At 46.1% G+C, this 12758-nt stretch overlaps 1 protein-coding gene across 1 annotated transcript in view; it reads right to left on the bottom strand.

Moving 5' to 3' along the window:
* The window catches only part of LOC114605525 (uncharacterized), a 231287-nt gene that overhangs the window by 200839 nt on the left and 17690 nt on the right, over positions 1-12758 (bottom strand). Inside the window, exons 2-5 of the mRNA XM_077935611.1 lie at positions 11372-11514; positions 4158-4338; positions 2506-2665; positions 1331-1424 (exon numbers count right to left, since the gene is read on the bottom strand). Of these exons, the coding sequence (XP_077791737.1) occupies positions 1331-1424; positions 2506-2665; positions 4158-4338; positions 11372-11450 (514 nt within the window). The 5' untranslated portion in view covers positions 11451-11514. The remainder of the gene's footprint in view (positions 1-1330; positions 1425-2505; positions 2666-4157; positions 4339-11371; positions 11515-12758) is intronic.

Here is a 12758-nt window from a genome sequence, read left to right as displayed (position 1 = left end):
GCGGATTCTGGGCTATCATGAGAAGAAGGGAAGAAGGTTCAGCTTCTGCCCAGGGATGCCCTCAAATGAAACCCATCTCTTATGGCTTCCCTCCCAGCCTTCAGTAAGATGTAGTAGTTACAGTGGTAGACTAGGATCTGGGAGACCAGGGTTCAAATCCCTCACAGGGTTGTTGTGAGGATAAATTGGGGAGGGGGAGAAAACCATTTACGCCACCTTGGAGGAAAAGGTGGGATAGAAATGAACTAATAAACTATAAAGAAAATAATGAACTATAAAGAAAAAAAATAAAGATGGCCCGTCCCCATCCCCAAAAGCAAACTCGGCTCTCCAGATGTTTTGAGACTACTACAACTCCCATCATCCCTAGCTAACAGGACCAGTGGCCAGGGATGATGGGAGTTGTAGTCCCAAAACATTTGGAGGGCGGAGTTTGCCTATGCCTGCCCAAAAGTTAACAACAACAACAATTTATAACCCACGTTTCAACCCAAGTGTTATGCTGCTGCTGTTTTCTTGTTTGTTTTTAAGTTTTTAAGTAAGTTAGTAGTTGTTATAAATCTATTTTAGTAGGTGGCAGCGACTATTTGTTTGTTTGTTTGTCGCACTGACATCCCACCTGTTTTTCCCCTCCCGGGAGCTCAAGGCGGCCCCCTCCCACGTCTTTCTTTCCCCTCCCACAACAACCCTGGAAGGTAGGTTAGGCAGAGAGGCAGTGGGACTGGCATAAGGGCACCCAGTGAATGAATGAATGAATTTATTAATGCGGTCACAGACCAGCGTCAACACACACAATATCACAGATCATAAGAAATATCAGAAATACAAGGGACAATATGAATATAACAAGGATTTAAATATAAAAATTAAAATTAATTGTTAGCGTGCCCCCTGTAATTAACATTTAGGGGTTTGGACATTATGGGATACCACTTGCTTCCTGCGATTGATTGCAGACGCACAGAATTTGGCTACATTTAATGTAGTCTTGGGATTCTTGCCCTCTAGCAGTAATTTTAAACTATGGTATTCCGATTCTTTCCTGGACTTTTGCAAAACAGGTGTAATAAAAGTCAAACGTATATCCTCATAAAAATGACAACGTAATAGTACATGTGAAGCAGTTTCAACTTCCAACGAACCACAAGGACAGACCCGTGCTGTGTATGGTTTACCCTCAAATCTGCCCAGTGAGCTTCATGGCTGAGGGCGGGGTTGGAACCCTGGCCTCTCCCCCAACCGAGGTCCAATGCTCTGACCATTTACGCCACGCCAGCTGCTGAGCACTGATGTGACGGACCCCATGGTTTTTATTTCTAGCCGTACATACCCACAGCAAACACGGTTACCCCCCTGTTCTTCAGGGCCGCTGCTGGCTCCTCAACGGAATCAGAAGATTTCCCGCCTGTGATTAAAACGACAGCCTGTGACGACAACAAAAACAGAAATATATAGCAATAATATGGAAAAGGGAAGGTGAGCAGGTTTCTTCTCCCTGTGCTAGAGTCCCTGAGAATCAGCCCATTGAGCTGGTTCAGCCCTTACTGGGTTGTTTTTAAGCTCTTTTCCTTCCTTTCGGTTCTTAAACAACATCTGTTTACTTCTGTAAACTTTGAGGTCCTTGCAAGTCTGCTCTTGTATGTAGGTGCTGCTGTTCCGGCTATGTGAAGGCTCACCCACAAGGCAATAATGGGTTTATTATTAATATTATTGGTACCATATTGGCCTGAATATAAGCCTCACTCCCCACCCCCAATTCTGCAGATCTCAGTGCAAGTAGATAAATAGGTACCACTCCGGAGGGAAGGTAAACAGCGTTTCCATGCTCCAGAAGCGGCTTAGTCATGCCGGCTCCCTCGACCAATAAAGTGAGATGAGCGCCGCAACCCCAGAGTCGGCCACGACTGGACCTCATGGTCAGGGGTCCCTTTACCTTTACCTTTAAGGCGTATTCTGGTGTAAGGTTACCAGATTTTTTTCAATGAATCCGGGGACACTTTTCAGCTTCAGTGGATTTTGTATGGGGACTGATGTGTAAATCCGGGGACTGTCCCTGGGAAACTGGGATGTCTGGTAACCTTAGGTTAAAGGTAAAGGTAAAGGGGCCCCTGACCATTAGGTCCAGTTGTGACCGGCTCTGGGGTTGCGGTGCTCATCTCGCTTTACTGGCCGAGGGAGCCGGCGTACAGCTTCCGGGTCATGTGGCCAGCATGACTAAGCCGCTTCTGGCAAACCAGAGCAGCACACAGAAACGCCGTTTACCTTCCCGCCAGAGTGGTACCTATTTATCTACTTGCACTTTGACGTGCTTTCGTACTGCTAGGTTGGCAGGAGCAGGGACCGAGCAACGGGAGCTCACCCCGTTGCAGGGATTCGAACCGCCGACCTTCCAATCGGCAAGTCCTAGGCTCTGTGGTTTAACCCACAGTGCCACCCGCGTCCCAACCTTAGGTTAGAGCAACCAATTTCAACACCTGCCAGGTAAGAACGTGCAGCATCACTCACCTTTGCAGCATCTTCTCTCAGTGTCCCCGCACTGACCATTGTGTCTGCTACAAAGGAGAGAGCAGTCCCTGTCTTGGTATTGCCCCCTTTGTAGAGCAGATCTCGGACAGCCACCAGCACCTCCTCAATGGTGATGTAGTCCGTCAGATCGATACTTACTCTGGTGGCAAGAAAGCAGTCCCCAGATAAAACAAAGGGAAACAGAGTTATTTCCAGACAGAGAAGAAATCAAATATTGGTTATTTCAATTGTGGCTTTTAAAATTAATTAACGGAGTCCTTTAACTCATTCCCCGTAGCTAAACAGATGGGTTGCGAAACCTCAGCAATGGTGCTGTTTTGAGGAACCGGAAGAAAGGCAGTAGGTTTTGTTGTAAAAGGGCACTCCCATTTTAATTCATTGCTGTTTGTTTGTTTAATTTGTATTCCACCCCCCAAATCTGCAGATGTCAGGGCAGTTCACAGCATAAAAATACAATATAAAAGCACATAATAATGAAAACAAGAACAAACAACAACTAATAACCCTTCTCTCCCATAAGCACATTGAAAAGGGGTTTAAGATGTTAATCAGCCCAAGGCCTGGTTGAAGAAGAATGTTTTTGCCTGGTGCTTAAAGGTGTATAATGAAGGCGCCAGGCAAAGCTCCCTGTGGAGAGCATTTCACAGACCGGGAGCCACTGCAGAGAAGGCCCTGTTCTTGTGTTGCCACCCTCCAGACCTCTCATGGAGGAGGCACACAAATAAGGGCCTCAGAAGATGATTGCAGGGTCTGGGTAGGTTTATATGTGGAGGGGTGGTCCTTGAGGTATTGCGGTCTTGAGCTGTTTAAGGCTTTATGGATTAAAACCAGCACTTTGAATTGGGCCCAGAAACTAATTGGCAGCCAGTGAACTCAGCCCAGGATTGGTGTAATATTTGCTCAAACCGTCTGGTGAGCAACCGGGTCACCAAAATCTGCACCAGCTGAAGTTTCTGAACCATCTAATCTAGAGGTTAACAGAGCATGGACAATGGAAATTAAGCTATCCCTGTCCAGATAGGGGTGCAGCTGGTCCAGCAGCCGAAACTGATGGTGGGCACTCTGTGCCACCGAGGCCACTTGAGCCTCAAGACATAGCAAAGGACCCAGAAGTAACCCCAAACTGCATTCCAGCTCCTGCCTACTTTATTCAGCCCCAAACATACGAAATTCCACATCGCCCTTGGGTTTGTGAATCATCGCTTTTTTCCTGGGAAGTTGGAATCTTTATGAACATTCCGTAACACCCCAACCACACAGCAAATACCGTATTTTTTGCTCTATAAGACTCACTTTTCCCCTCCTAGAAAGTAAGGGGAAATGTGTCTGCGTCTTATGGGGCGAATGCAGGGTGCGCAGCTATCCCAGAAGCCAGACCAGCAAGAGGGATCGCTGCTTTCGCTGCGCAGCAATCCCTCTTGCTGTTCTGGCTTCTGAGATCCAGAATATTTTTTTTCTCTTGTTTTCCTCCTCCAAAAACTAGGTGCGTCTTGTGGTCTGGTCTTATAGAGCGAAAAATACGGTAATTAGAGGAGCCCCCTTTTACATACTGAAGCGAGACCTCCTAAAATACGGACAGAAAATAAATCCTAGGAGCAAAGAGGACCCAGAAGCGGGAAAGTGATGCGCACCTTGGTTTGTCCCCGTAGAGCACCACACTCAGACAGACACCCGACTTTCCCACCACCACATTTTCAAACGTCCGTATGATGGTGTAGACGAAGTCCTTGATCAGCTGGAAGTTGCTTTCCCCGATGCTCCACGATTCGTCCACAAGGAACAAAACGTCCGCAGTCTCCGCTGTGCTGCAGGCTGCAGAAGAGAAAGACAAAGCAGATGAGAGGTCATTGCTGCACAAAAGAACCTCTGGATATCCATTTTTTGGGGGTATTTTTTTTTTAAATACAGTGGACACGCGGGTTGCGAAGGTGATCCGTGCAGGATGCACATTCGCAACCCGCAGCTGCGCGTCTGTGCATGCACTGGTTGTGATTTGGTGCTTCTGCGCATGTGCAAAGTGTGGTTTAGTGCTTCTGCGCATGCGCAACTACCGAAACCCAGAAGTAACCCGTTCCAGTACTTCCGGGTTTCGGTGGGCCGTAACTCAAAAAAATGTAATCTGAAGCATACCCAAGGTATGACTGTAGTATAAACATACTGTAGTATAAACATACAACAAAAAACAATTCAAGATGCAAATATTGAGAATACCCTGAATCTCTTGACTTCCCCCCATCCCTTCCACGGGTCCTAACATTATTTAGTATTATTAGTATTATTATTTACAACTGCATATCAATACTTATTCAAATGTTTAATCCTTCTAAATTATCCACACTTTACAAGTGTGGTTAAAATCCTGCTAATGTGTTAACCTGCTTACAGTGGTCTCGTAAATAAATCATAAAATTTTCCTATTCCTTATTAAAGTTCTTGTCTTCTTGATTTCCGAGCTTCACTGTTAATTTTGCCGTTTCAGCGTAGTCCATCAACTTGGTTTGCCATTCTTCTCATTTTCCTTCCATCTCTGGGCTAGTAACATCAGTGCTGCTGTTGTCACATACATAAACAATCCTTTCTGTTCCTTTGGTATCTCAGTACAGTGGTACCTTGGGTTACAGACGCTTCAGGTTACATACGCTTCAGGTTATAGACTCCGCTAACCCAGAAATAGTACCTCGGGTTAAGAACTTTGCTTCAGGATGAAAACAGAAATCGTGCTCCGGCGGCAGCAGGAGGCCCCATTAGCCAAAGTGGTGCTTCAGGTTAAGAACAGTTTCAGGCTAAGAACGGACCTCCGGAACGAATTAAGTACGTAACCAGAGGAACCACTGTACCTATAATTGCTAGTAGAACCTCTGGATATCCTGGCCACATCCACGCAATACATTTAAAGTGCTTTTGTGCCATTGTATTCTGCTCTGGTCAGAACTCACCTGGAGTACTGTATCCAGTTCTGGGCACCACAGTTCAAGAAGGACACTGACAAACTGGAACGTGTCCAGAGGAGGGCAACCAAAATGGTCAAAGGCCTGGAAACGATGCCTTATGAGGAACGGCTAAGGGAGCTGGGCATGTTTAGCCTGGAGAAGAGGAGGTTAAGGGGTGATATGATAGCCATGTTCCAATATATAAAAGGATGTCATATAGAGGAGGGAGAAAGGTTGTTTTCTGCTGCTCCAGAGAAGCGGACACGGAGCAATGGATCCAAACTACAAGAAAGAAGATTCCACCTAAACATTAGGAAGAACTTCCTGACAGTAAGAGCTGTTCGACAGTGGAATTTGCTGCCAAGGAGTGTGGTGGAGTCTCCGTCTTTGGAGGTCTTTAAGCAGAGGCTTGACAACCATATGTCAGGAGTGCTCTGATGGTGTTTCCTGCTTGGCAGGGGGTTGGACTCGATGGCCCTTGTGGTCTCTTCCAACTCTATGATTCTATGATTCATTTTTATCATCATGACTTCCCTCCTCTAAGAATCCTGTGCACTGTAGTTTGTCAAGGGTGTTGGGAGGTTATAGGAGGGACAGAAACCCGTGACTAGTATAAGAGTGCTTTGAATGTAGGCTGCAGGTGTGACCTCAAGTGACCCCAGGTTATGAGATAAGCAAATAAAGAAAATGTCAAAAGGAGGGGATGTGGAAAAGGACCCCTCGCCCCTCAACTAAATGTGGGAGCCCCATTTAAAAAAGCTGGTTCAGTTTCCACAAACCTTGACTCTTAAAAAAACCCAACCAGAGTGAGATTGGAAAGGAGCAAATAGGTTAAGAGGTAACGCCAAACAATTATTTCCTCAAAAATGGGAAATGATTAAGAGATACTTACAAAAAAATAACAGCGACATATTATCCATGGTAGTGTTTGAATGACCCTTGTGTACATAAAATATTAAGAAATAAAGGAAAATTGGTAGGCTAGGTTGTAAGAAAATATTAGAAAGTATATTGAATGTAAGGTAATGAGTACATTCAAAATCACAAATGTCAACTATATCGGGAAATGATGGGAAGTCTATGTTTATTTTACTTCAGTATGTTGTTGTTGTTTTGTTTTGTTTTGTTTTATGTACCATTATATGATATTAGCTTAGCTGATATCTAAGTGGAATTAGAAGGTCAAATTAAGATTCTAAGTTAAACTAATTTAAGAATCTCTCTCTCTCTCTCTCTCTCTCTGTGTGTGTGTGTGTGTGTGTGTGTGTGTGTGAAGTTAAATCTGTAATGACATTAATGAATTTCAATAAAGAATTTTTTCATCCAAAAACACAAAAAAAGGAAAGGAGCAAAATTACATATATATTTTTTAAATGCAGATTCCCCAGTGGGGCCGATTTCACCTGGATTCTGTCCACGAAAGATCATTCATCCAGACAGCGAAATCCAATTAGAATAGATTAAGCGCTTTAAGAGCTGGAAAATGCTTTGTCATTGCTTTAAACAGTGTTTCCGTGATGTCAGCTGCTGCCTGCTGTAGCCGCAGGGCAAAAGTGGCTCTATTAAATGGCGGGGAGACCTGGATACCTCCCTGCCCAGTTGGCCTTGGCAGCTGTCACCTGTCCCATACACGTTCTGCTCACGGTGACTGTTAGGCACGTGAGGAGCTGCCTTATACCGAATCAGGAATTGGTCCATCTAACTCAGTACTGTCTACACTGACCGGCAGTGGTTCTCCAGGGATTCAGGCAGAGGTCACCCCCAACCCGACCTGGAGATGCCGGGAATTGAACCTTCGACCTTCTGCATGCAAAGCAGGTGCATAGCTGTCAACTGTCCCTTATTTGGCGGGAAAGTCCCTTATTCCAGTGCCGTGTTCCGCTGCTGTCCCTTATTGATGATGTCCCTTAAATTTCCCGGGTTTCAAAGGAAGCAGCTCCTCTCCCTCCCTGCCTGCCGGCCAGGGAGGAGGGAGGCTCCAACTGTGTTGCTTGGCTGCGTTGCTCACCCAATAAGGAGTCTAAGAACGACTGGGGGTGGAGCTTGCATGCCTTGTGCCGATCAAATCGGCCGCGTTGCTGGGGACTCGCCTTTCCCAGCAGAGAGGTGACGGTGGTTTTCCTTGCTGCATCCCCTTTGCCGGGTTGCTGCGCTGTGGGAACCACCGCTTGTGGCTTCGTTTGGCTGCTGGCTGGGCTTTCTGCCTTTGGCTTGGAGGGGCTCAGAAGTAGAACATACCTGTGCTGGGAAAATCCCTTATTTTGGCTGCTGATCCCTTATTTTCGAGGCTGCTGGTCCCTTATTTTCAAATCTGTAAGTTGACAGCTATGAGCAGGCTCTGTGTCCCCTGAGCTATGGCCCCCTCTCCAAAGAGGAACATCGAAAGCCACCTTATAGGCCATTGATCCATCTCACTCAGTGTTGTCTACACTGATTGCTAAAAACTAGGGTGAAAAGAAACTGTGCCAACCTAAAAGGAATGGCAAGACAAACTGTTAGAGTATATTGAACTGGCTAGATTAATAGAGGGCAATTAGAGACCACACTAGACAAGAGCTTCAAAAAGCATGATAGATGCTTTCCATTCCTTTTTTGTTGGCACAGTTTCTTTTTTCCAGTTTTCAGCAATCAGTGATCTATAATGAACTTAAGAAAATATTTAAATATACTTTCCCAAAAAAAACAGAAGCCTTCTTGCTGGGCTTGATGGGGAAAGAGATCAAGAAATTGAACCCAAAATTATTTATGTAAGCCACAGCAGCAGCAAGAAACATGCTGGCCCAAAATTGGAAACTACAAGAAATTCCTACCATTGGGGAGTGGCAGACGAAAATGATGAACTCTGTGGAGTTAGCCAAGCGGACAGGCAGAATTCAGGATCAGGACGATCAGAGATTCCAAGAAAGTTGGAGTAAATTTATTGTGTATTTAAAGGACAAATGTAAAATTTTAAAAACACTGGCAGGACTGAAATAACTCCTACAATGTAAGGACAGACAAGAGGTTTAATATTAAAATACGTGATTCAAGAGAATAAGGGATACCTGTTGAAGGGAAGTCACAAGCTTGGCAGAGCTAAAAGTATATATGTGATTTGATGTACTGTATAAGACTGTGCTAAGAAAATAATAAAAATTTATGGGGGGGGGGGGGAGAAAAGAGTTTCAAAAAGCATGGGGAAAACACAGAGAATACTTCACAAAACAGTGCCCTAAAATACATACCTGGACTTGTTTCAGTTAATGTCTGCAGGAGACTTTGTGGATATTTAAGTTATAATTAGGAAAAATCTTAATAATTATTCATAAAGGACACAGTTTATAAGAAGTAAAGAAGGAGGCCAGACACAGGATAAAAGAAGTCTTTTATTTGGTCGTTTGTATTGTTGTCACTTCCATACATCACTACTGGGAAAACCATTGCCTTAACTATATGGACCTTTGTTGGCAAGGCAATGTCTTAAAAAGCAGAGACATTACCTTGCCAACAAAGGTCCGTATAGTTAAAGCTATGGTTTTCCCAGTAGTGATGTATGGAAGTGAGAGCTGGACCATAAAGAAGGCTGATCGCCGAAGAATGGATGCTTTTGAATTATGGTGCTGGAGGAGACTCTTGAGAGTCCCATGGACTGCAAGAAGATCAAACCTCTCCATTCTGAAGGAAATCAGCCCTGAGTGCTCACTGGAAGGACAGATCCTGAAGCTGAGGCTCCAAGACTTTGGCCACCTCCTGAGAAGAGAAGACTCCCTGGAAAAGACCCTGATGTTGGGAAAGACGGAGGGCACAAGGAGAAGGGGACGACAGAGGACGAGATGGTGGGACAGTGTTCTCGAAGCTACCAGCATGAGTTTGACCAAACTGCGGGAGGCAGTGGAAGACAGGAGTGCCTGGCGTGCTCTGGTCCAGGGGGTCACGAAGAGTCAGATATGACTAAACAACTAAACAACAACAATTGTTGTATGTTATGCTCACTTTATGTTATGTTCACATTTAATGAGGGTGGATTTGTGTATTGGGGGGGATTTTGTGTTATGTTGTAAATAAAATTCCAATAAAAAATTAAAAAAAACTACACTAATTGGCAGCAGCCCTCTGAGATTTCAGGCAGGGTTACCCAACCTCTTGCTCTACTTGGAAATCATAGAATCATAGAGCTTTGGAAGGGACCCCTGGGTCATCTAGTCCGAATCACAACTGCCTGAAAAAGGGGACCCCACGCTCATCCGTGTGGACCTCAACCCCTCCAACCCATTCTCTATTTTGCTCCACTCCACAAAGCATCGCACCGTGTGCGCCCCCGTAGGCCGGCCCCCTCCTGCAACAAATAACGCCAACTCGAGACAGCTATATTAATCATGAGGGGGGAATATGATTTTATTTGAGAATTTCCTCGCGCCTCTTAGATTACCCGGTTTCATAAATCAAAAGGTTGGCAGGGACACTCGCAGGCGCTGATTTATGGCGCCCTTCCCGGCTCTGAATTAAACAGCATTATAGTCAAGTATATTGGCTTAATTGACAGTTTGGAATTTAATATGTGTGAGTTCTGGAGTGGCCGCCAAAGCTTCCCTTTCGCTCTTTTGACAGGCGTCCCAAAATTCAAAGGCATGCTCTGGAATAGGGGTGGCTGGGGGCAGAGGCCGATCCTTTGGCATCACCACCGGAAGCAGAACAGAATTAAAGGCGAGAGCCTGAGAGCCTCAGGTGATTTGGAGTAAGTCATTGGTCTTTAGCTTGGTGGGTCACAAATGATTCCTGCCTTGGAAGGGATTTGACAAGTGTTGGTGCTGACCTTTAAAGCCCTAAATGGCCTCGGCCCTGTATACCTGAAGGAGCGTCTCCACCCCCATCGTTCAGCACAGACACTGAGGTCCAGCTCTGAGAAGTGGAGGTTACAGGGAACCAGGCGGAGGGCCTTCTCGGTGGTGGCGCCCGCCCTGTGGAGCACCCTTCCATCAGATGTCAAGGAAATAAACAACTACCTGACTTTTAGAAGACATCTGAAGGCAGCCCTGTATTGGGAAGTTTTTGATGTTTTATCGCTTTATTATTAATGTTTGATGTTTTATCACTTTATTATTATTATTATTATTATTATTATTATTATTAATTGTCACGGCTAAAGATTGGCCGCTGTTTCTTTAATGCTAAAAGAACTGAGTCAGCATGAGTCAGCGTCCTACAATGACTCGTGAAACCTTTCACTTAATTGTACCTGTATATATACAGTGGTCACCGTTAGTGTTTGGTGTGGATTGGTTGGTGAAAGCTGGTAGTGTTGATGTGTGTACAGTTGGTCGGTCGTTTTGCTGAGAATAAAAGCAGAAAATACTCTGCAAGGACACTCTTCTCGTGGACTCCTTTATGCCGACAAGGGTCCAAGGACCAGGCTGAGGAGACAAAGGAAGTCAGGACTTTTGCTGCTTTTTTCAAACACTGACATTAATATTCTGTTGGGAGCCACCCAGAGTGAAACCGATTGCCACAGAATCATTGAAATAAATAAATAAATCCAAACCATAGTAGGTCAGTCAAGCCATCAGTAAGGCTAATAAGACAATCCAATGCTGGACATACTCAGAGTAGACCCATTTTAAATGAATGGGCACAACTGGCTTGGGTTCATGAGCTTCAATAGTTCTACTCTGTGTAGAACGTACTTGGATACAATGCAATGTCCAGGGCAAAAGCTGATCTCCATTATCTCCAAGACTCGTGTTGCTGGGTCCACGTTCACCAGACTTTTCCATACAGCGAGATTGGGGCGGGAGGAACTAAGCGAGTCTCCCCGAGGAAGGAATCGCATTGCAAATACGCCGCCCCCCCCTCAAGAACACACCAGCATCTCACAGATAAGGAGAAGTGATTCTGTACGTTTTGCTTTGCCTGCCACACCTGAGGAGATCTGAGCATACCTTCTGGTGAAGTCGATGCTTTGTATTGGGCCACAATAGCTGCCAGAAGGAGGAGGAACTCGACACACGATGCTTTCATCTTCCTACCGTAGAAAGCCCTCTTGGGACAGAGGTGTCATTGGAAAGACCGCAAAGTCAAGATTCTGCAACAGAAAAAAAGAGGGTTTGTTACAACAGCCCCTACTGGCTAGTGGTCTGTTTCCGGGCACAATTCAAAGTCCTTGTTTAGACCTATAAATTCCCACTGGAGCAAACCTGGACCCTGAGCCCACCATCTGGGTGGCGTAGTGTGGTGTAGTGGTTAAGAGCGGTGGACGCGTAATCTGGTGAACCGGGTTCTCTTCCCCGCTCCTCCACATGCAGCTGCTGGGTGACCTTGGGCCAGTCACACTTCTCTGAAGTCTCTCAGCCCCACTCACCTCACAGAGTGCTTGTTGTGGGGGAGGAAGGGAAAGGAGAGTGTCAGCTGCTTTGATACTCCTCAGGGTAGTGATGCGGGTGGTGTTGTGGGTTAAACCACAGAGCCTAGGGCTTGCCAATCAGAAGGTCGGCGGTTTGAATCCCCACGACAGGGTGAGCTCCCGTTGCTCGGTCCCTGCTCCTGCCCACCTAGCAGTTCGAAAGCACGTCAAGTGCAAGTAGATAAATAGGTACCGCTCTGGCGGGAAGGTAAACGGCGTTTCTGTGCGCTGCTCTGGTTCGCCAGAAGCGGCTTAGTCATGCTGGCCACATGACCCGGAAGCTGTACGCCGGATCCCTCGGCCAGTAAAGCGAGATGAGCACCGCAACCCCAGAGTCGTCTGCGACTGGACCTAACGGGAAGGGGTCCCTTTACCTTTACCTCTAGAGTAATGACAAAGCAGGATATCAAATCCTAACTCCTCCTCCTCCTCTTCTTCTTCTTCTTCTTCTTCTTCTTCTTCTTCTTCTTCTTCTGCCTCCTCCGCAAGGGACCCAGAGGATGGAACAAGACTGGTGAGAGGGCATGTGCCAGGGAACGCCAGGACGCTGCTGAGTGTGCACTGGGAGAAAGGGAGCTGGGGTCAAATTTGGGAGAGGGGGCTAGTGGTTTGTGGGGAACTGTACAAGTCAGAAGACAAGAGGCAGAGGGAGCTTCAGAGTTGGAGGGTGGAGAACAGGATGGGTCAGGAGAAGAGGAAGAAGCAGGTCAAGGAAGGGAAGGTCCATGTTCTTCCCCGCTGTCCACCAGAACCAGGGGTGGAATGAAAAGGGAGGAGTAGAGGAAGTTTCCCCGCAGGCACAGTCTCTGGCTGCATGCATACAGACCATCGGGGGAAGGTACACAAACTGGTGGAGGGGACATGCCCCCTATTGCTGCAACTGCTCCATGCAGCACGGACCTGGGAATAGCTGCCTAGCCATGAGA

This window comes from Podarcis muralis, chromosome 10, assembly GCF_964188315.1.
Source record: "Podarcis muralis chromosome 10, rPodMur119.hap1.1, whole genome shotgun sequence".
Taxonomy (NCBI): domain Eukaryota; kingdom Metazoa; phylum Chordata; class Lepidosauria; order Squamata; family Lacertidae; genus Podarcis; species Podarcis muralis.
Note: the sequence above shows the minus strand (reverse complement) of the source record. Positions and strands in the feature narration are given on the sequence as shown.